The sequence below is a fragment of the Melitaea cinxia genome, chromosome 6, assembly GCF_905220565.1.
Source record: "Melitaea cinxia chromosome 6, ilMelCinx1.1, whole genome shotgun sequence".
Taxonomy (NCBI): Eukaryota; Metazoa; Arthropoda; class Insecta; order Lepidoptera; family Nymphalidae; genus Melitaea; species Melitaea cinxia.
Window position 1 is genome coordinate 17,252,456 of NC_059399.1, and position 22,636 is coordinate 17,275,091.

The 22,636-nt window shown below is 44.7% G+C and overlaps 1 protein-coding gene across 1 annotated transcript in view; it reads left to right on the forward strand.

The window, feature by feature from the left end:
- Positions 1-22,636, forward strand: part of LOC123654432 (exocyst complex component 4) — a 73,640-nt gene that overhangs the window by 5,521 nt on the left and 45,483 nt on the right. The window contains exons 4-8 of the mRNA XM_045590336.1: positions 2,032-2,185; positions 7,417-7,540; positions 8,294-8,451; positions 9,209-9,438; positions 10,896-10,992. Coding sequence (XP_045446292.1) covers positions 2,032-2,185; positions 7,417-7,540; positions 8,294-8,451; positions 9,209-9,438; positions 10,896-10,992 — 763 coding nt within the window. The remainder of the gene's footprint in view (positions 1-2,031; positions 2,186-7,416; positions 7,541-8,293; positions 8,452-9,208; positions 9,439-10,895; positions 10,993-22,636) is intronic.

The following is a 22,636-nucleotide window of genomic DNA, read 5'->3' on the forward strand; positions in this document are numbered from 1 at the left end:
GTGGGTCTGATTTGTCTGTTAGGAGTTGAAGGAGGTGAAGAAATAGACGAGATTCTAGTTACATCAGCAAATGATTTTTTAACTTGTGGAAATCTGGCAGATGCTTCCAAATAGGAAATGGATTCTTGGGACATCACTACTTTAATTGGTTTCTGCCTTAAGTGTTCTGGACATAAAGGATCATTTGCTGGATGATTTCCTGAGCAAAATAAACATGTTGGGGTTTGAGTGCAACTTTCTCCATCATGCATTTGACCACATTTAAAACATCTAGGTTTGGATCTACAACTGGATTTGACATGACCAACCGGCAACAATAATTGCACTGTATAGTGGGAAGTACATAGGTTTCCACAGGAAGGGAGTTGAAGAAAAGATAAACATGTTTAGGAAGCCTTTGTCCAGAGAATGTTATGACAACAGATTGGGTAGGTATCCAAACAGGTGTGTTATCATTAAATGTGTTAAGTCTCAGTTGGAATGGTGCGAACTACTCCCATACGTGAGACACTATACATGGGGATAGAAGTTACATATCCTCCTGATGACAATACTGACAGTTCAAGGAAAGAGGTTGCATCTGAAGCAGTTTTAAATTGAACTGATAATCTGTTCCTTCCTACACGCTTAATACCATCCAGCATAATGTTTGGAATGTTATTTTTAAATAAAAAATGTCCAAATTGTATTGTAGTCTTAGTATTGTGCCAGAATTGGGTTCTTGCTCTATTTTGAAAATATGCACTACAAGGGGTCCAACATCCTCTGTAGAATATTTATTTTTCTCCTTGTCAAATTCAGGATTTGTGAAACTAAGTTGGACGGAAAGTGTGACATTATGTGGGTTTATTACAGTTTTTTTTTTTGGATTTTGTGATGTTAAGGTGTCAGAATTTGGACGTTTGCGCCTATTTTCTGTATCCACATCCATGGTGGATGTAGATGTTATTGGTGGAACATAACCTCCACCAGGATCTGGAGGTTCGTCATTCATTATTATAAATAAAACTGCAAAATACTTACGTTAAAACAACACACACAAAACCTTCACCAAGACAAAAATACAAATAGGCAATTTAACCGATAACAAGATAACTAAAATTGAAAAGAAAACGCAACTGAGTTAGAGTTAGTGTATACAACACTCAACCCAAAAGCAAAGTCCCAATTATTTACGTTTCTAATTATCTGAAATATTTCAATGTTTAAATATACTCTATGGTACTATTACAATTGAGTAGTGCCAACATAAAATAATCGTGTTATTTTCAAACAAATATAAAAACAGACTTCAACTTAACATAACATAGTACAATACATAAGTATACTATTCTTACGATAGCTCATAACCTATATGTAGACGTAATAAAAGAAATACCTACAATTAAGAATTACTCAAATGGGACTACATGACGAGCACCAGATTTCAAATAAAAAAAGGATAATCAAAATTGACACACATTAGAAAAAATAAATTATTGAGATCTCCCTCCTTTTTAACCACCTTAAAAAAAGGAGGTTCTCGATTCGGCTGTTTTTTGTGTTATCTAATAGGTTTTTACTAGGTCTACCGATTTTGATGGTGGTCTAACAGGATTAATGGGCAACCTGTTACTTGGTCACTACTCACGTTATATTACACGCGTAATCCTCCTCCACCTTGATTTATTTTTTTTAAATTGTTTTTTTTTTCTTTGCGAACAAAATAAATTATTTGAAGCTATTAACAACTCCTCTGCTGTAGTGGTGTGCGTAGTCACCGACGGTTTGCGGGTTCGATTCTCGCTCGGGATGGATATTTGTATTTGTACAAATATTTTCTATCCAGTAACGATGTCTGTCCTTTAGGATCTCCCCACCGTGCGTCGGAGAGCGCGTAAAGTCGTCGGTCGCGGTTGTTATCATAGTAGGATATCATATTATACTTGATAGCGATCATTACTCATAGTAGGGAACATATCCACCAACCCGCAGTACAGCTGCGTGGCGATTAAAAATAACAATAGTTATAGTACTATACTAACGTATCAGCGAACGCGTGGTGGTGTCGGAGCGGTCGGCGCGAGAGCTAGCGGCCGCGGGGCGCGTGCTGGGCGTGGCGCACGCCCTGCGCGGCGCGCTGCTCACCGCGCGCACCGAGCTGCCGCGCGTGCACGCGCTCAGCGCCACCACCGCGCAGCTGCAGGTACTGTCGGAGCGGTCGGCGCGAGAGCTAGCGGCCGCGGGGCGCGTGCTGGGCGCGGCGCACGCCCTGCGCGGCGCGCTGCTCACCGCGCGCACCGAGCTGCCGCGCGTGCACGCGCTCAGCGCCACCACCGCGCAGCTGCAGGTACTGTCGGAGCGGTCGGCGCGAGAGCTAGCGGCCGCGGGGCGCGTGCTGGGCGCGGCGCACGCCCTGCGCGGCGCGCTGCTCACCGCGCGCACCGAGCTGCCGCGCGTGCACGCGCTCAGCGCCACCACCGCGCAGCTGCAGGTACTGTCGGAGCGGTCGGCGCGAGAGCTAGCGGCCGCGGGGCGCGTGCTGGGCGCGGCGCACGCCCTGCGCGGCGCGCTGCTCACCGCGCGCACCGAGCTGCCGCGCGTGCACGCGCTCAGCGCCACCACCGCGCAGCTGCAGGTACTGTCGGAGCGGTCGGCGCGAGAGCTAGCGGCCGCGGGGCGCGTGCTGGGCGCGGCGCGCTGCTCACCGCGCGCACCGAGCTGCCGCGCGTGCACGCGCTCAGCGCCACCACCGCGCAGCTGCAGGTACTGTCGGAGCGGTCGGCGCGAGAGCTAGCGGCCGCGGGGCGCGTGCTGGGCGCGGCGCGCTGCTCACCGCGCGCACCGAGCTGCCGCGCGTGCACGCGCTCAGCGCCACCACCGCGCAGCTGCAGGTACTGTCGGAGCGGTCGGCGCGAGAGCTAGCGGCCGCGGGGCGCGTGCTGGGCGCGGCGCACGCCCTGCGCGGCGCGCTGCTCACCGCGCGCACCGAGCTGCCGCGCGTGCACGCGCTCAGCGCCACCACCGCGCAGCTGCAGGTACTGTCGGAGCGGTCGGCGCGAGAGCTAGCGGCCGCGGGGCGCGTGCTGGGCGCGGCGCACGCCCTGCGCGGCGCGCTGCTCACCGCGCGCACCGAGCTGCCGCGCGTGCACGCGCTCAGCGCCACCACCGCGCAGCTGCAGGTACTGTCGGAGCGGTCGGCGCGAGAGCTAGCGGCCGCGCGGCGCACGCCCTGCGCGGCGCGCTGCTCACCGCGCGCACCGAGCTGCCGCGCGTGCACGCGCTCAGCGCCACCACCGCGCAGCTGCAGGTACTGTCGGAGCGGTCGGCGCGAGAGCTAGCGGCCGCGGGGCGCGTGCTGGGCGCGGCGCGCTGCTCACCGCGCGCACCGAGCTGCCGCGCGTGCACGCGCTCAGCGCCACCACCGCGCAGCTGCAGGTACTGTCGGAGCGGTCGGCGCGAGAGCTAGCGGCCGCGGGGCGCGTGCTGGGCGCGGCGCACGCCCTGCGCGGCGCGCTGCTCACCGCGCGCACCGAGCTGCCGCGCGTGCACGCGCTCAGCGCCACCACCGCGCAGCTGCAGGTACTGTCGGAGCGGTCGGCGCGAGAGCTAGCGGCCGCGGGGCGCGTGCTGGGCGCGGCGCGCTGCTCACCGCGCGCACCGAGCTGCCGCGCGTGCACGCGCTCAGCGCCACCACCGCGCAGCTGCAGGTACTGTCGGAGCGGTCGGCGCGAGAGCTAGCGGCCGCGGGGCGCGTGCTGGGCGCGGCGCACGCCCTGCGCGGCGCGCTGCTCACCGCGCGCACCGAGCTGCCGCGCGTGCACGCGCTCAGCGCCACCACCGCGCAGCTGCAGGTACTGTCGGAGCGGTCGGCGCGAGAGCTAGCGGCCGCGGGGCGCGTGCTGGGCGCGGCGCGCTGCTCACCGCGCGCACCGAGCTGCCGCGCGTGCACGCGCTCAGCGCCACCACCGCGCAGCTGCAGGTACTGTCGGAGCGGTCGGCGCGAGAGCTAGCGGCCGCGGGGCGCGTGCTGGGCGCGGCGCACGCCCTGCGCGGCGCGCTGCTCACCGCGCGCACCGAGCTGCCGCGCGTGCACGCGCTCAGCGCCACCACCGCGCAGCTGCAGGTACTGTCGGAGCGGTCGGCGCGAGAGCTAGCGGCCGCGGGGCGCGTGCTGGGCGCGGCGCGCTGCTCACCGCGCGCACCGAGCTGCCGCGCGTGCACGCGCTCAGCGCCACCACCGCGCAGCTGCAGGTACTGTCGGAGCGGTCGGCGCGAGAGCTAGCGGCCGCGGGGCGCGTGCTGGGCGCGGCGCGCTGCTCACCGCGCGCACCGAGCTGCCGCGCGTGCACGCGCTCAGCGCCACCACCGCGCAGCTGCAGGTACTGTCGGAGCGGTCGGCGCGAGAGCTAGCGGCCGCGGGGCGCGTGCTGGGCGCGGCGCACGCCCTGCGCGGCGCGCTGCTCACCGCGCGCACCGAGCTGCCGCGCGTGCACGCGCTCAGCGCCACCACCGCGCAGCTGCAGGTACTGTCGGAGCGGTCGGCGCGAGAGCTAGCGGCCGCGGGGCGCGTGCTGGGCGCGGCGCGCTGCTCACCGCGCGCACCGAGCTGCCGCGCGTGCACGCGCTCAGCGCCACCACCGCGCAGCTGCAGGTACTGTCGGAGCGGTCGGCGCGAGAGCTAGCGGCCGCGGGGCGCGTGCTGGGCGCGGCGCACGCCCTGCGCGGCGCGCTGCTCACCGCGCGCACCGAGCTGCCGCGCGTGCACGCGCTCAGCGCCACCACCGCGCAGCTGCAGGTACTGTCGGAGCGGTCGGCGCGAGAGCTAGCGGCCGCGGGGCGCGTGCTGGGCGCGGCGCACGCCCTGCGCGGCGCGCTGCTCACCGCGCGCACCGAGCTGCCGCGCGTGCACGCGCTCAGCGCCACCACCGCGCAGCTGCAGGTACTGTCGGAGCGGTCGGCGCGAGAGCTAGCGGCCGCGGGGCGCGTGCTGGGCGCGGCGCACGCCCTGCGCGGCGCGCTGCTCACCGCGCGCACCGAGCTGCCGCGCGTGCACGCGCTCAGCGCCACCACCGCGCAGCTGCAGGTACTGTCGGAGCGGTCGGCGCGAGAGCTAGCGGCCGCGGGGCGCGTGCTGGGCGCGGCGCGCTGCTCACCGCGCGCACCGAGCTGCCGCGCGTGCACGCGCTCAGCGCCACCACCGCGCAGCTGCAGGTACTGTCGGAGCGGTCGGCGCGAGAGCTAGCGGCCGCGGGGCGCGTGCTGGGCGCGGCGCACGCCCTGCGCGGCGCGCTGCTCACCGCGCGCACCGAGCTGCCGCGCGTGCACGCGCTCAGCGCCACCACCGCGCAGCTGCAGGTACTGTCGGAGCGGTCGGCGCGAGAGCTAGCGGCCGCGGGGCGCGTGCTGGGCGCGGCGCACGCCCTGCGCGGCGCGCTGCTCACCGCGCGCACCGAGCTGCCGCGCGTGCACGCGCTCAGCGCCACCACCGCGCAGCTGCAGGTACTGTCGGAGCGGTCGGCGCGAGAGCTAGCGGCCGCGGGGCGCGTGCTGGGCGCGGCGCACGCCCTGCGCGGCGCGCTGCTCACCGCGCGCACCGAGCTGCCGCGCGTGCACGCGCTCAGCGCCACCACCGCGCAGCTGCAGGTACTGTCGGAGCGGTCGGCGCGAGAGCTAGCGGCCGCGGGGCGCGTGCTGGGCGCGGCGCGCTGCTCACCGCGCGCACCGAGCTGCCGCGCGTGCACGCGCTCAGCGCCACCACCGCGCAGCTGCAGGTACTGTCGGAGCGGTCGGCGCGAGAGCTAGCGGCCGCGGGGCGCGTGCTGGGCGCGGCGCACGCCCTGCGCGGCGCGCTGCTCACCGCGCGCACCGAGCTGCCGCGCGTGCACGCGCTCAGCGCCACCACCGCGCAGCTGCAGGTACTGTCGGAGCGGTCGGCGCGAGAGCTAGCGGCCGCGGGGCGCGTGCTGGGCGCGGCGCACGCCCTGCGCGGCGCGCTGCTCACCGCGCGCACCGAGCTGCCGCGCGTGCACGCGCTCAGCGCCACCACCGCGCAGCTGCAGGTACTGTCTGCGTGCTGGTGTCGGAGCGGTCGGCGCCTCTTCCCCGTAGGGGTAGGCAGAGACCACTTCTTTGCACTTGCTACGATCCTTGCATACTTCTTTCGCTTCGTCCACTTTCATTATTCCCTTCATACATGCTTTTCGGTTTAGGGTACTCTTGACCTGGCCTTTTTTCGAGATGTCCCTTATTTGGTCTCGGAACGGCCGCCTAGGTCTACCCCATCCAACCCTTCCATCCACACTCGCCTTATACACTTTTTTCGTCAATCGTTCTTCACTCATTCTCTCGACATGACCAAACCATCTGAGCATACCTTTCTTAATTTTTGTCACTATATCTTCTTTCAGACCACAATGTTTCCGTATCTCACTATTTCTTATCCTGTCACTCAGTTTATCTCCTATCATACTTCTTAACGCTCTCATCTCAACTGCATTTATTCTGCTTTCATGTTTCTTCTGCCATACCCAACTTTCACGAGATTCATTCGAGAGGAAAGAATCACACCAACTCCCTGACAGCCTCGGCTGGTTTCGAGGACTCCCGATCAGTATGCCGTGTAGGGACCATGCACTGTGGTGTCACATCCCTTCCTCTTCGTTTCATTCACGCATAAAACATCTATACATCGTTCATCCATCATCTGACATACTTCATCTACCTTACCATCCATTCCTCCTCTTACATTCAACGTAGCGAAGCGGCTCTCCATGGGCCACTTTTCGCCTCCGCGAGAAACGAGACGTGATGGGTAGCGAACCACATCGCCGACATTTTGGTTATTTAAATTGTTTTTGACCATTGCGTTCCCACGAATAGCAGGGAAAGGTTTGTCCACCCCAGCAGAGCCCCGCATGCCAGGGTAAGGGCTGGCCTTATTCTGGGTCGCCCGCTCCCAGGGCAGAGTGGCACGCTAACAACTAGGCTTGCCCCTAGCCACGCATCCATCCGCGCGGCAGACGTTGGATCGGCGGAGAGGGTAGGAATTGGGAAAGGGAAGGATAGGTGATGTGAAAAGGAAGATTGGTAAGTTGGTGTGGGGAATAGGAATTGTAGGATATTACTGCCCAGAGGGTAAGGGATAGGACAGTAATAGCTAGACTATACCACAACTACCGGACGGGTAATTGGGATGAGTATCCCATGACTACTTCGATTATATATGTGCTGATAAAGGCACTCCCAGTTTATATTCTTTAAAGTTCGACTTCTCGTAAGTACAATACCAAATCGTGTAACATGTAATAATTTGTCTATTTTTGTAATAATAATAAAAGTCTAAATACTTAATTGCACATTTTTGAAATATAATGAAAATAGCGAAACCGTGCCCTCTAACTTTATCTCCAGCGAATTTTTTTTTTTTTTTGCCAGGCTAAGAAGATAGAGCTAGTTGATATAATAGTGAAAAGGATCAGTACAGCCGTGTACAAAGGAGAACGCGCTCCGTTAGGTCGGGTTCTCTCTGCAAGGCGTAGGACTGCGTTATTACTTGCTGGTGAGCTTACCTATTTATATTTCTAAATATAATTGCTTCTAAACCTTTTGTCAAAAAATAAAAACGAGTTCGCTTTAGACCACACGACTGAAGTAAAACTTACGAAACGTAATTCTCTCTTTCTATCTTCACTAACTTATACATGCCTCTCAACTTTCGTTTGCCTCCACCGATCATACTTTTCGTAACGCTCTTGTCACGCATTTACCAGCTTACTCCCCAAGTCAAGCGTGCGCAAAGAAGTTTTCCTTTAAAAAAAATAAAATCATCATCATTACAGCCTATACAGTCCACTGCTGGACATAGGCCTCCACAAGTTTACGCCAAAAATAGCGTGAACTCATGTGTTTTGCCCATAGTCACCACGCTGGGCAGGCGGGTTGGTGACCGCAGTACTGGCTTTGTCGCCCCGAAGACGCTGCTGCCCGTCTTCGGCCTGTGTATTTCAAAGCCAGCAGTTGGATGGTTATCCCGCCATCGGTCGGCTTCTTAAGTTCCAAGGTGGTTGTGGAACCTTGTTATCCCTTAGTCGCCTCTTACGACACCCACAGGAAGAGAGGGGGTGGCTAAATTCTTTAGTGCCGTAGCCACACAGCACAAAAAAAAAAATAAAAGAAAATGACGTATTATTGTATTATTATTGTTTTTCAAAAATATACACTTTTTTTCATTATTAGCCACTCAATCCTAATCCACTTAAGGTAGACCTTAATCATTTAAATCATTGATTAAAATTAATATAAATACTTCCAGAACTGACAAAAAGTGAAGAGTTAACTGACGCGTACTTACAAGATATAACACCGGAGTACGAGGCGTCTCTCGCTGAAGATGACAAAACCTTTGAAACGACCGTCATGATATCTCTCGAAGCTTTGGGCGTTTTGGAGCAACTAAAAGAAGCGACTGAGGTGAGCGATTATAATATTTTCAGGTTATTTCGCTAATATAGCGCATATCTATATTTTACATATCGACCGTAAGCTGCCAATACCTCCTAAGTGCTTCGAGGTCAAGTTTACAGGAGACTCGGTATAAAAACTAAATATTAACAAAATTACGGATGGTATTTACGAACTCAAAATCCAAGTTTATTATTTTTACAGTAGTTTTATATTAACTACTGTAAAAATAATAAAATTGGATTTTGAAACTGTTGATAGGAGGTATTGGCGCCCAAACACTATTTCGCTGTAGATAGTAGGTATTTGTGTAATGACTTTTTGGATGCTTAGTGCATTTTGTCGGTTAAAATAAGTTGCCAATTCTATCATTACGATATAAAGCTAACAGATGACAGGACAGGCGCAAAAAAAAAAACAATTTCAGTAAAAATGTGACTTAGGAGTTATTGGCAGCTTACGGTCGATATATTGTTTCTTTATATAAATAGGTCGACAAACAAGCATACGGCTCATCTGATGGTAAGCGATTATCGTATACTACAGAACATAAGCATCACCAGAAAACACCTGAAGCATCGCAATTTTTTTTTACATATATACCCTTGTAAATATTTGTCCAAAATAGTGATCGAATCCTCGACCTAGAACAACAGCCAATTAATAGTATAATATAACTTTTGACACATTCGAACGGTTCGTGAGTAAAACGAATCGTTTTTTAATATAGCAAACCCAGCTCTAATAAACTTTATAATAATTCCAGAAATTCAAAGTACAAATACAGAACGAACTACTCGAAGTAATAGACGCGGTGTCTCGTCGCATCATCGATGACGTAGACCTGGAGCCCGAAGCTGACGATACTGAGGACACACCTGATGGACCTGACGGCGGTGAGGGGGTTGAGGGGGTCGAGGGGGAGGGCCGCGCTCTGGCGAGGCTCGTCGCTTGCCTAGCTGATGAGTTCAAGGCTTGCGGGGCTAGGAACAAGCGGTGAGTTATTAAATATTTTGATTGCCATTTTAGTGACGTCACCGTTTTTAATAATAGATATTATCAGTGTCGGTAGCATTTCTGGCCGGCCAGAAGCGCTTCAGCCTGTAATATCCCACTGTTGGGCATAGGCCTCTTTCCCCATGTAGAAGAAGGATCAGAGCTTAATCCACCACGCTGCTCTAATGCGGGTTGGCGCATATATTTCCTACTATGAGTAACGATCGCTATCAGGTGTATATGATAACAACCGGGACCGACGGCTTAACGTGCTCTCCGAGGCACGGTGGGGAGACCCACAAGGACTGCACAAACACCCAGACCACGGCAAACACCTGTATGGCCAATACAAATGTTTGTCATGTGCGGGGATCGAACCCGCAACCGCCAGCACATCGGGTACAATCCATGGCTGTGACCGCTGCGCCAACGCGGCGTCTACAGAAGAGCAAAGAGTCAAAACAGCAAATTTTAATTTGTGAATTCGAATTTTGTGTTTGCTTCCAAGTGCCGACATTATTTTAATCATACATTTATCGGAAATTGACGTAGAACTATACTCCAAAATTAGCTTGTTTTTGAAGGGCCATTTATGTAAATTGAAAAAATATTTTTGATGTAAAACTTCTTTACGTACGTGTTAAGAAAAAGAAAGAAAAATGTAAATAAAAAAATAATAATTTATTTAATATTCATACTATATTAATCTAAGAATATTATCTGATCAGTGAAATCAAATACTTTTATTTTTATGTAGCATATAATTAATTTAATATGTCGTATAATTTATATTATTATATAAGTATACATTTATTCAAAATTTTACCAAATAAATTAACCAATTATTACATATAAATGAACTATTTCTTTACGTAAAAATATGAAATAATCTGACGCACGCTTGACTTGGGTAGTAAGCTGGTGAATGCGTAATGAGAGCGTTACGAGATGTGTGATCGGGCGAGGCGAACGGAGCAAGAGAGAAAACTGCATCACACATTTCTTTCTCTATCTCTCATAGCCAGTTACGTCCCGTATATCAAAAATCACAATCACAATACCTTTTTTGTATTTTTTTAAAGAGTTTTAAAAATGATTAAATACTTTTAACTGAGGTAGGGCACAGCAGGAATTTCCTGCTCAAAATATGGAGCAGCCCGACTGGGGTAGTACCTCGACCTTACAGAAGATCACAGCTAGATAATACTGTTTTCAAGCAGTATTGTGTTCCTGTTGGTGAGTAAGGTGACCAGAGCTCCTGGGGGGATTGGGGATTGGGTCGGCAACGCGCTTGCGATGCTTCTGGTGTTGCAGGCGTCTATAAGCTACGGTAATCGCTTACCATCAGGTGAACCGTACGCTTGTCTGCCGACCTAGTGACATAAAAAAAAAACTTAAATTCGTATTGTATACGGCCGCGTTTCCGCAAGTGTCTCATACATGACCTTCCGCGCCAGCCTGCTGCAGCTGTGGCGCGCGGCGCTGCAGCGACACTCGCTGAGCGAGCGCACGCTCCACAGCGAGCACCACTACTGGAGCGCCGTACAGCAAGTGGTGAGCTGCCCTTACTTAGTACACTTCGGCGCTGTGACGTCACTGGCCTAACTAACGCCCGCGACGACTGCTTCCGTGACGTCATCACTGGGTATGCGCTCATGTTCACGGGAGCACTGCATTGATGACAGCACCACTACTGGAGCGCCGTGCAGCAAGTGGTGAGCTGCCCTTACTTATACACTTCGGCGCTGTGACGTCACCGGCCACACTGTAACACGCCCGCGACGACTGCCTCCGTGACGTCATCACTGGGTATGCGCTCATGTTCACGGGAGCACTGCATTGATGACAGCACCACTACTGGAGCGCCGTGCAGCAAGTGGTGAGCTGCCCTTACTTATACACTTCGGCGCTGTGACGTCACCGGCCACACTGTAACACGCCCGCGACGACTGCTTCCGTGACGTCATCACTGGGTATGCGCTCATGTTCACGGGAGCTCTGCGTTGGTGACAGCACCACTACTGGAGCGCCGTACAGCAAGTGGTGAGCTGCCCTTACTTTGCACACTACGGCGCTGTGACGTCACTGGCCTAACTGTAACGCCCGCGACGACTGCTTCCGTGACGTCATCACTGGATATGCGGTCATGTTCTCGGGAGGTGTTCGGCGACACGAGCGCGATATACGACGATGTCGTTTTCGTCGTGCTTCTGTGCACATAGTCAGCAACTGTGGTGACGTCACAGTCTCTAACGACATACGGTGACGTCACGGGCCAGCAGTGCCGTGAAAGCGAGAATGACGTCACTGAGCTCGCGTTGCTCGTGGCAGGATACGGAGTGTGACGTCACAGGCTAGAGGGCGCGGTGTAACAAGTCGCGAGTGTTAGTGTGTTTACTCTCACGACTTGTTGCACTGCGCCTTCGAGTTTATTTACATCGATCAGTTCACATCACAAGACGAATTTATGATTCTGGAGATGTTCCTAAAATTGTATTATCCTTTTTATTATAGTACTTATCATTGTAGATATCCCAAAGGTAAGTCATTGTTAACATAATTTAGCTGATAGCTATACTCATTTCTATCTCGTTATGTATTTAATGGGAGAGATAGTGGTGAACGAAGAAATATCTTAATGTTCTGATTTCGTGTCAAATAAAATATATTGAATGATAAATAACAATAATCCATAACATTGCAACCATTTTGGTAGCTATTTCATAACTAAACCTAGCTGCATATATTTGTTCTTAAATATAAAAATGCTTTGTAACCTTATCACATGAGAATAGATTTATAAAGTTTGCTATAGGCGGCCTCTAGCAGTATACCTTTCTGTAGTCCATTACACACCCTTTAAGTAGATTACAGTACCCTTTAAGTACAATTTTTTTTTTTTTATATATTATTGGAGTTTTCAGGAAATGGACATAAGGTGCCAATTAATTTAAAATTTTATTTTATTCGACCTGGGACATAGTCCTCGTCTTTATATATTATGGCGATACTATAAGAGGGCGGGCACAGCAGGAAATGTCTGGGTTAGTACCTCAACCTAGTAGAAGATCACAGCTAAGTAATACTACTTTCAAGCACTGTTGTGTTCCAGTTGGTTAGTAAGGTGACCAAAGCTCCTAAGGAGAATTGAGGATAGGACCGACAACGCGCTTGCGATGTTTCTGGTGTTGCAAACGCCTATAAGCCAACTGCAAACGTCTATGCCTTTCTTTATATAACAATCTTTAGAATGATAAGATTGACATCTTATCAGTCCAAAGTCTAAACACTTTCTTATAAGTCCGATTAATTATTAAGTCCAGTCGACACGTTTTACTGATATTAATTTTCGTGGACTACGAATTGTGAACCTACGTTTCTTGGTCATGCCAACGTAGACCCCCGTCGAGTCTACCGTAGATCCTCGGGGTCCACCTGAACCACTTAGGGAATCAATATAATAGATGTATAAACAAACAATAATATTATTTTGTGTTATTGAATATGTTAATTTATTTATTTATTTATTTATTTATTTTTTTTGTACAAGCAGACAGTTAAACAGAATGTGTAATTTGTCCCTGTAGTTATAATAAAAGCAACGTCATTCAATGTTTAAAAAAGTTGATTAGATTTAACTAAATTCTAAATAAAATCTGCTTAAGAATGATGCAGTCGGGATAAGTAATAGAGAAAATATTGCAAGTCATAGTTCAAAGTCACCTTAAAGTATAAAAGCAATTATGTCTGCTTAGAGTTTTGCAAATCATCGAACGGTTTTTAATCTTGTATTTATTTATACGATGTGGAATTTGAACCTGGTAATCATAAATTTATTATTAATTGCAATTTATAATCTTATAACTCGAGATGGTCTAGTGTAGAACTCAAATCGACACAGACGGTTGATCTCTGTGATAATGAGACAGAGAAAATCGCGTCTCGAAATGGAGAAACTTGACAGAAACCTCTAAAATGGTAGATAAAATAAAATGAATGAGCTTTATATTTTGTTATATGTCAAACAGAATTAATGAACAAATGGTTGATTCAATCCGTAAACTCTGCATTGTCGAGTAATAGCCATCTTTTCCATACTTATATAAAAAATCCATTCCATTCCATTTCTCTAAGGTGGGTTAGCAAATAAATTCCCTGCCATAAGACAAACGAAACCATTGCTATGGGGTGTTCTTATAAGCGAAATCGACGAACTTACGTGCTTTCTAAAACACGGTAGGTTCTAGAAGGTTTCATAATGACTATTCTAAATAAAAATATCTGCCCCAAACATAAATCAAATCCTTTTAGTTTAGCACTACACGTTTGTCATCAACAGTACAGCTGTCGAAAGATTGCCGGTGTGGGCTGGATGAGGATTGCGGAATATACTCTATATTTATTTATATAAATATAAATACAAGTATTATCTTATTTAAGTTGCAAATGAGTTAAGCTTTGATTTGTTTCAACCTACTTGATCTAAAATCAAAACTACGCTTGCTTATTAAGCTTTTCATCTATCTTCTATCTGTACAAATAAATGAAGAACCGGTTTTTTTCTTCTGTTATACTGCGATAACTACTGGACCGATCGGAATAATACTTATACCATAAGATACAGCGTGTTTCAGAGAAGGTTTGAGTATATGATATGTTGGTGATTACTTGTCGTTAAGAAATTTGGATGGACAGAGGCTGTTTATAATATACGACATTTCGTATTTTCTATCTATGGTTATAAAAATACTATTTTACTTTTCATTCCAAAGAGAATTTTTAGTTCAAAGTATAACGTACTCGTAAGTCAATTTAGAACATCTAACTCTACTAATAGAGTTTTTAATGTAGAAAAACGCAAAAAATAATTGAAGCCCTGCTGCATGTCGCTAAAGTCCGTATTAGTCCGTGTTCTCGAAAATTCCAATTATAACAGTTTCAGGTAACTTGCTATATTTATCAAATCACTTCTACTTATTTATGAATTGTTTTATTGCACAACCTATTTACATGTTCTCTATCTTATCTATACAAGAGATACACAATGTTTATAATTGTTGCTACGGGTTAGAAAATTGCTTGCTGGGTTAGAGAGACACCCACAACTCCTAACACGAGACACAAGAGAGAGAGTAAAAAAAATCCTACAGAATCTTAATTTTTTTTTTCAAAAACTCACAAAATCAACTTCCACTAAAGCAAAGCTTAAACCTATAAGAACTACAATGACTCACCCACAATAAATTGCACTCAGCTCTTAAGACGGCGAGAGAATCTAACCCAAAAAAAGAAAAGAGCAAAAAAGCGCCCGCAAACACACGCCCTGAGCCTTATATACAGCAAACCCAGTGCGTCGCGACACAACTACCCCCTAAGGTGCACCGCAACGTAATACGATACGAGGGTATTCCAAAAAATTAAATCAGTCGCCTAGAAAAAGTAAATAGCAACGCTCGTGCATAACTGTGCTATTATACATCAGCAGGAACGAAACTACGTGCTAATAAAAATATATGCTACAATACCCCCCCCGACAGAGAAGAATTTTGCATCTCTGGCAAAATTCTAAAAAAAAACTAATGTAAGGAGAGAATCTGGTAAGCTCAGGAAGGGATTATAAAATTTAACTCCATACTAAGAGAAAATAAATTTTTTTGATAGATTAATCATAAGAGATAATCGAATTACAAAAACACCACATATAATTTTGAATTCACTGCAACACTGTCTTACGACCCAATCATACGTCACTAACATACAACATCCTGAAATTCAACTATCAACGTGCGTTAACCGACCTAGACAATTAACGCCCTGACACTCAGAGTGACGGTCTATAAATGAGCACCACTCAGCAGCTACTTAAAATTTTTAATTTAACAATTTTTTTTTTTTTTTTCTTTTTAATCCATATTTAATACCGTATTCCCGATGTAGGCTTTAGAATGTGCGTAACACAATTAGAATCGAATATATATTCGATAGAATAAAATAATATGTGGAATCGCCACCCGTTCCAGAGTTAAGTTGTAACACAACAACAACAACTTATGGCGTAGGCTTTAAACAAAATAATATGAGTGAGTAGATACGTTAGAGATGCACCCAACACACACAAATTAAGTTATTGCTCAGTGGAATAACTCAACAAAAATAAACACCAAAAGTACATTAGAGATGTACCCAACACACAACTATCATAAGTCATGTACTTGTATAAGCACAAAATAAAAAAATGAGATCATCACCCGTCTCAAAAATGGAATACGTAATATAGATTTAAAACAAAAAGAAAACAAATATCAATTACCCTTACTACCAGAACTTCCTGTTAACTTCAAATCTTTAATATGCCAGACCCCAAGATCTTTACCATTCATATCCTGTAATACGTATACAAGAGGAGATCTTTTACCAACAATTCGACATTTGATAAATTTAGGCGCTAATTTCTTAGAAAAGTATTTATCTTTATCACTCAAGAAGTAAGTTTTCTTATAAACAAGATCACCAACATTAAATTCCGCAGTCCTACGACGCAAATTATAACTTGAAGTATTTTTTAAATGAGCGGCATACAACCGAAATTGAACTTTATCGAAAATACTCGCCAACTGACCTAAGTTCTCCGCATAACAGTCACGAGGAGTAAAAATCATATTTTCTATACTATCAGAGTCCAAATAATGCGAACCACACGACACTAACTCCCTACCGAAAACTAAAAAGGACGGAGTGAAACCCGTAGTTTCATTTACCGCGCTGTTAATTGCAAATTGAATTTGAGGTAAGTACCTATCCCACGATCTATGATCCTCATCGACAAAGGATGCAATACAAGTTAAAATAGTACGATTATATCTCTCAACCGGATTAACCTGTGGAGTATAACGTGGAGTAAAATGAACATTAGGAACATTATAACTTTTAAAAAATTTGATACACTCATTACTAATGAATTGCGTACCATTATCCAATATTACCGACTGAGGAATACCATGAACTAAGAAAACATTATCTTCAATTAACTTAATTATTACTTTGGAAGTTGCGCGCTTCATAGGGAAAATTAAACAAAATTTTGAAAAACAACAAGTTACAACCAATATATAATTATTTTGTTTTCTACTAATAGGCAATGGACCCATAATGTCAATTGAAATAACCTGCCAAGGACGGACACAATTCTTAGGACGACCCATGACACCTAATGTCAAATGATTTTGAGCTTTATATTCTAGACACTTAGAACAATTATTGACATAATTTAAAACATCTTTATACATTTTCGGCCAAAAGTACTTTAAATTTAATCTTTTAAGAGTTTTAAACATACCCAAATGACCTGCAGTGGGTACATCATGATTAATTGATATTATTTCCGAACGATGTTCCATAGGAATCACCTCCTTCCAATCAAACTCCGATGTTAAATAATTTTTATTTTTAGACAATCTAAATAATTTATCATTTTTAATACAATAATTTTGAAACGATGCTGGCTTATTAGCGCAGCCATTAAAAATATTAAGAAACCATTTATCATTACCTTTATAATTTGAAATTGAAAATATACTACTCACGGGAACCGAACGACTCAACGCGTCAGGAATAACATTATCACAACCTTTACGATGTTTAATCTCAAAGTTAAACTCTGATAACCTAGTACTCCACCGAGCCAAACGACCCGACGGGTTTGACAATGATAAAAACCACTTAAGGGCACTATGATCCGTGTAAACTGTAAATTTTTTACCATTATCGAGATAACAACGCCAATGTTCGACCGCTGCCAAAACCGCCAATGTTTCTCGTTCCGTAATACCATAATTTTGTTCCGGCTTGGTAAGTGACCTACTCATATATGCAACAGGATGTTCTTTCCCTTCAAAGGTCTGAGAGAGCATCGCACCAATCCCATAACCACTCGCATCCGTGTGAACTTCAAAAGGTTCGTTATAATTAGGACACCTGAGAACAGGAGCAGAGACCAAACACTCCTTAAGCTTTCTAAAAGAACAATCCGCCTCCTCCGTCCATTTAAATGGAGGTGCACCCTTACGAGTAGAAGTTAATTTATTTAACGGTGCCGCCAAAGAACTGAAATCCTTAATAAAACGACGATACCACGACGCTGTCCCTAAAAAACGTTTTAAACCCTTAACATTGGTTGGAGTGGGAAAATTAACTATTGCAGAAACCTTATCCGGGTCCGTACGCAACCCGTGTTTATCGATTACATACCCCAAATATTTCAACTGACTCCTAAAAAAACGACATTTATCAAAATTAATAGTAAGATTACATTCTTTTAAAATTTCCAATATTTGTAATAAAATAGAAACATGTTCATTGAAATCCGCAGTTGCAATTATTAAATCATCAACATAACAACAAACTTTAACCCCGAAACGGTTTCCAAACAACTTATCTACTAATCTCTGTTGAGTGGCAGGTGCGTTAGTTAAACCGAACGCCATACGTTTAAACCTGAATGTACCACGTGACGGAATATAAAAAGCAGTTTTATCCCTATCAGATTCCTGAATCTGAGTTTGAAAGAAGGCACTACAAAAATCGATTGTTGACAAATAATGAGCATCCCTAAGATTATCTAAAATTTCTGATATATAAGGCAAACTATATGCATCCTTTTTGGTTACCGCATTCAGTTTCCGACTATCCAAACATAACCGATAGCTACCCGTATCCTTTCCCTTAGGAACCAAAAGTACCGGAGAACTCCACTCACTCTGACAGGGTTCGATGACATCCAACTCAAGCATCTTATCAACCTCCTCCGAAAGAATTCGTTGTTTCTCAGGAGACATCCGATAATATCTTTGCTTAATGGGAACAGCATCCCCAGTATCAATTCTATGAGTAATCACGGTAGTCAACCCTAAACCTTTACGCTCAAAAGAAACATAACGAAACTGATTAATAATGCTATCAACAATTGAACGCTGATCGCTATTTAAATGTTCATAACCCGTAATGACGTCATCCGAATTATTACACAAAATAGATTCTTGTTTAAAACTAACTGAATTAATATATTTCGGACAAATTTTGAATATTTTCCAAAAGTCAATGCCTAAAATGATATCTGAATTAATTTCCGGAAAAACAAAAAATTTTATAAAATGAAGTTGATCTTCGAACGCAACCGGTAAACACAAGTAACCAAGAGAAAACAACTTGTTCCCGTTAGCCACAACCGCAGAAATAATATTATCTTTAAAAAGAGTATAACCTCGTTGTAAGAAATCCTTATAAAAATTTCCCCCCAAAATTGATATAGACGCACCAGTGTCTAAGAGACCCGACAACTTAATGTCATCTATATGTATAACAGCATAAGGCCTATTTTCAATACATTTATCATTACACAGAACCGAGTTTAATTTATACGATAAAAAATAAATTGAAATTGTTTTAAGCCAAGAATTCCAATCAGATTTAGAAAAATTAATATTATTACTAGTTTTAACTCGGTTCCAACTTACTCGTTTTTTTAAATCTTTAACCCCATTATTATATTTCGATTTACATTTAACACAATCGGGACGCTTAACATTAGGCTCACCGCAACCAAAACAAAACACAACATTCCGATCCTTAAAACAATCGGCATAAGAGTGAGAAAACGATTTACAACGTTGACAATAAACAGTACGATTCGACGCGCGATCACCGATGGAATTAATGCTCGGCTGAATTTTACTATTGCTATTATTACTAGACACAGAATGTTTACACTGAGACGGCAATGATGTATGAGGATTATTGTAAAACGAGTTGGTAGGAGACAAAAATTGACGAGAGAATTTATGCGCTGAAGGAACAGAACGATTAGAATTAAAACGATTATTTTTATTAAAATACCCCTGATTATTAAAATTATTCGAATAATTAAATTTTTTAAATGAACTTTTAAAAACGTTTTTAACGCCAGTATTATAAGCTAAATCAGGTGCAACTAAATCATCCGAGACATTCAGTGGTTCGTGAAAATCTAAAAGTCTACTTTGAACATTTTCATAATTACGACACACATTCCTAAGCTGATCAATTGACGTTATATCTGATGACGCTAACATCCCTGCGTAACAAGGTCTAACGTTGTGTAATAAAATTTCTAATTTAAATTTTTCCTCAGGAGGAGTAGTCAATCTGTTAAACATTTCATCCATAACAGCCAAATAAATTACAATAGACTCATTCACCCCCTGAGTTCTATTTTGAATTTCCCTTAATAATTTGTAATCAAAATCTGGTTTATCGAAGTCCCTACGCAAATATTCTAAAACTACTTTCCAATCTGAAACCCCAGCACACACACTCCTATACCATTTTAAAGCATCGCCAACAAACAGCTGTAACGCAAAAGATAAAACTTTGTCATCCGCAATGCGATGAATAGTACAATGCTCCGTAACCCGGCGTATAAAAGAGCGTACGCAAGATTTACCGTCGAATTTAATTTTACTTAAATCTCCTAAACTGTTATGATCACAATGAACCGTTACATTCAAGGGATCACTAGATGATAACGAAGAAACTGTTAGAAATGGAGATTTATTAGACGATTTTAATTTATTAACTACCCCACAATAATTATTAAATTGATCAATACACAAATCGTAAATGTCTCTATTCTTCTTAACCTCATCCTCATCCAATCTGTCAATCCTATGATACAAATGAGCCAACAAATTCTCTGCCCTCAATAAACTATTGAAATTCGGATTAGAATTAATAATTGATTTCACTTTTATCAAGGTGTCACTAATACCGCCCAAATCGGTTATAATATCCAACGGACTGACCAGAATCTCCTCTGACGGTAACAATTCCGATAATTGTAATATTTGTTTACGTAAAGCTAAAACCGTGGCAGCTGGCTCCTCATTCCGAACAACCACCTCATATTCTAACTCAGCCTTAGGCAGGGATACGAATTTTATTAAGTGAGTCATCGTAGCACAATAATAAAATTTAAACGAAACAAAAAGTACAAAAAAAAGTTCGATTTAAATTAATGTTAAAATGTAACAAAGAAGAACAAAGTAAGCAAAAATATTCGTTAATATAGGGTAGTCAATAAAATAATTTAGTTACGACAAAAATTATTGAGCAAGAAATAATTAATACAAAAAGTAGGTAACTGAAAATTTTTAGCAAGGAACGATTAACAATGCAAAAACCGTGACTACGCTCGGACAAATCTTTTAAATTCAAATAAAAAAATTTAAATATTAACTTTAAATTTTAAACATACTAATATAAATACACAACCTAAACGAAACAGTAATCAAATTTAATTAATAAAAATGAAAAGTAATAATTTAACACAATTCACAAAACACAAAACACACAAAGACACAAGAACAAGACCCTTTCCATACCCAGAGAAAACACTTGCTAGGAATAAGAAAAAGAAAAAAAAATTGAGTGCCAATGCGATACCCTACAAAATAAAATAACCAAAATAATTCACCGATAAACAAATAATTCCAAATATTAGAGAATTTACGTTGGGCGCCAGTGCTACGGGTTAGAAAATTGCTTGCTGGGTTAGAGAGACACCCACAACTCCTAACACGAGACACAAGAGAGAGAGTAAAAAAAATCCTACAGAATCTTAATTTTTTTTTTCAAAAACTCACAAAATCAACTTCCACTAAAGCAAAGCTTAAACCTATAAGAACTACAATGACTCACCCACAATAAATTGCACTCAGCTCTTAAGACGGCGAGAGAATCTAACCCAAAAAAAGAAAAGAGCAAAAAAGCGCCCGCAAACACACGCCCTGAGCCTTATATACAGCAAACCCAGTGCGTCGCGACACAACTACCCCCTAAGGTGCACCGCAACGTAATACGATACGAGGGTATTCCAAAAAATTAAATCAGTCGCCTAGAAAAAGTAAATAGCAACGCTCGTGCATAACTGTGCTATTATACATCAGCAGGAACGAAACTACGTGCTAATAAAAATATATGCTACATTGTGTTTGCTCGCAAACGACGAAAAAAAAAAACTACTTCAATTACATCGACAAGTAATACGACGTCGGTAGTCGATAAAACAGTCGATTAAATGTGCATTTTTAGGGATAGTTCTAAAAGTACTGATCAGATTTCAAACAAATTTAAACGGCGCCACACACTAGCACTGGCAATATTTTTCAATTAAAAAAATATCAAAATCGTTCTACTCTGTATAAAGTTGTGAGGTAAAATATATTAAAATACAGTCGAATTAAAACCTCTTTTTTGAAGGTTAAAAATAATGATATAATTATAAAGGACGCAGTTAAAATTCTTCGAATTATAGATGGGTCTTATTGTGGTCGAACATGGATCAGATTGGATCTGTTTATAAAAAAAAAACTAATAGCTGCAATAACATTCAAACGTTTTTTTTTTCTTTTTTTTTTTTTTAGGGTACTCTATAATCACCATTGTAACCAAAATGCCACGCCACGCCAAATTCCATACGATTGGATACTTTTTCGGCCAATATTGTGCATAGCTCATAAGATGACAACATTATCATTGGAAAAGAGAAAGTCAAAATACGTACTTAATTGTAATTCATTAGCCGTACGCAAATTTCGTTTATCCCATTTTTGATACAAAGAGTATACATATATTAAGAACCGTCAGTTATAACCCTTAAGGCTAGATAAATTGAACCTCGGCATACATATATAGTTACTTTAATAGTACACTCGTTACTAGAACCCCTATTTACATTCGTACTATTTAAAAAAAAAAACAGTTGTGGACTGTTAAGCACGGACAACACGTACGGCGAGCTAACTACCACTTATTTAGTGTCTCGATTAATAAATTATGTTGTTAGTAGAGACCGAGGTATACTTGCAAATCGTTAGCGTACAGGTGATAAGACGAGAAAAGGGATTTGGTGACAGTGTTATTAAATATATTCAAAATCGTTACAACCAGTAAAAAGTTATAAAGCTACACACATAAAATTACATCGTCAAATTTAACAAAAGTGATCATGAAATAAAGACTGCTGAGCCAAACAGAATCAAATTGTTATGGGACCAACTGGCAAATATTTTGCGTTGATCAAAAAAGTGCGTGCGTACAAAGTACACATGTCAGAAGTGAAAGTTCTTTGGCAAACTAATTTTTAAGTCTCGTTTATATTTATACA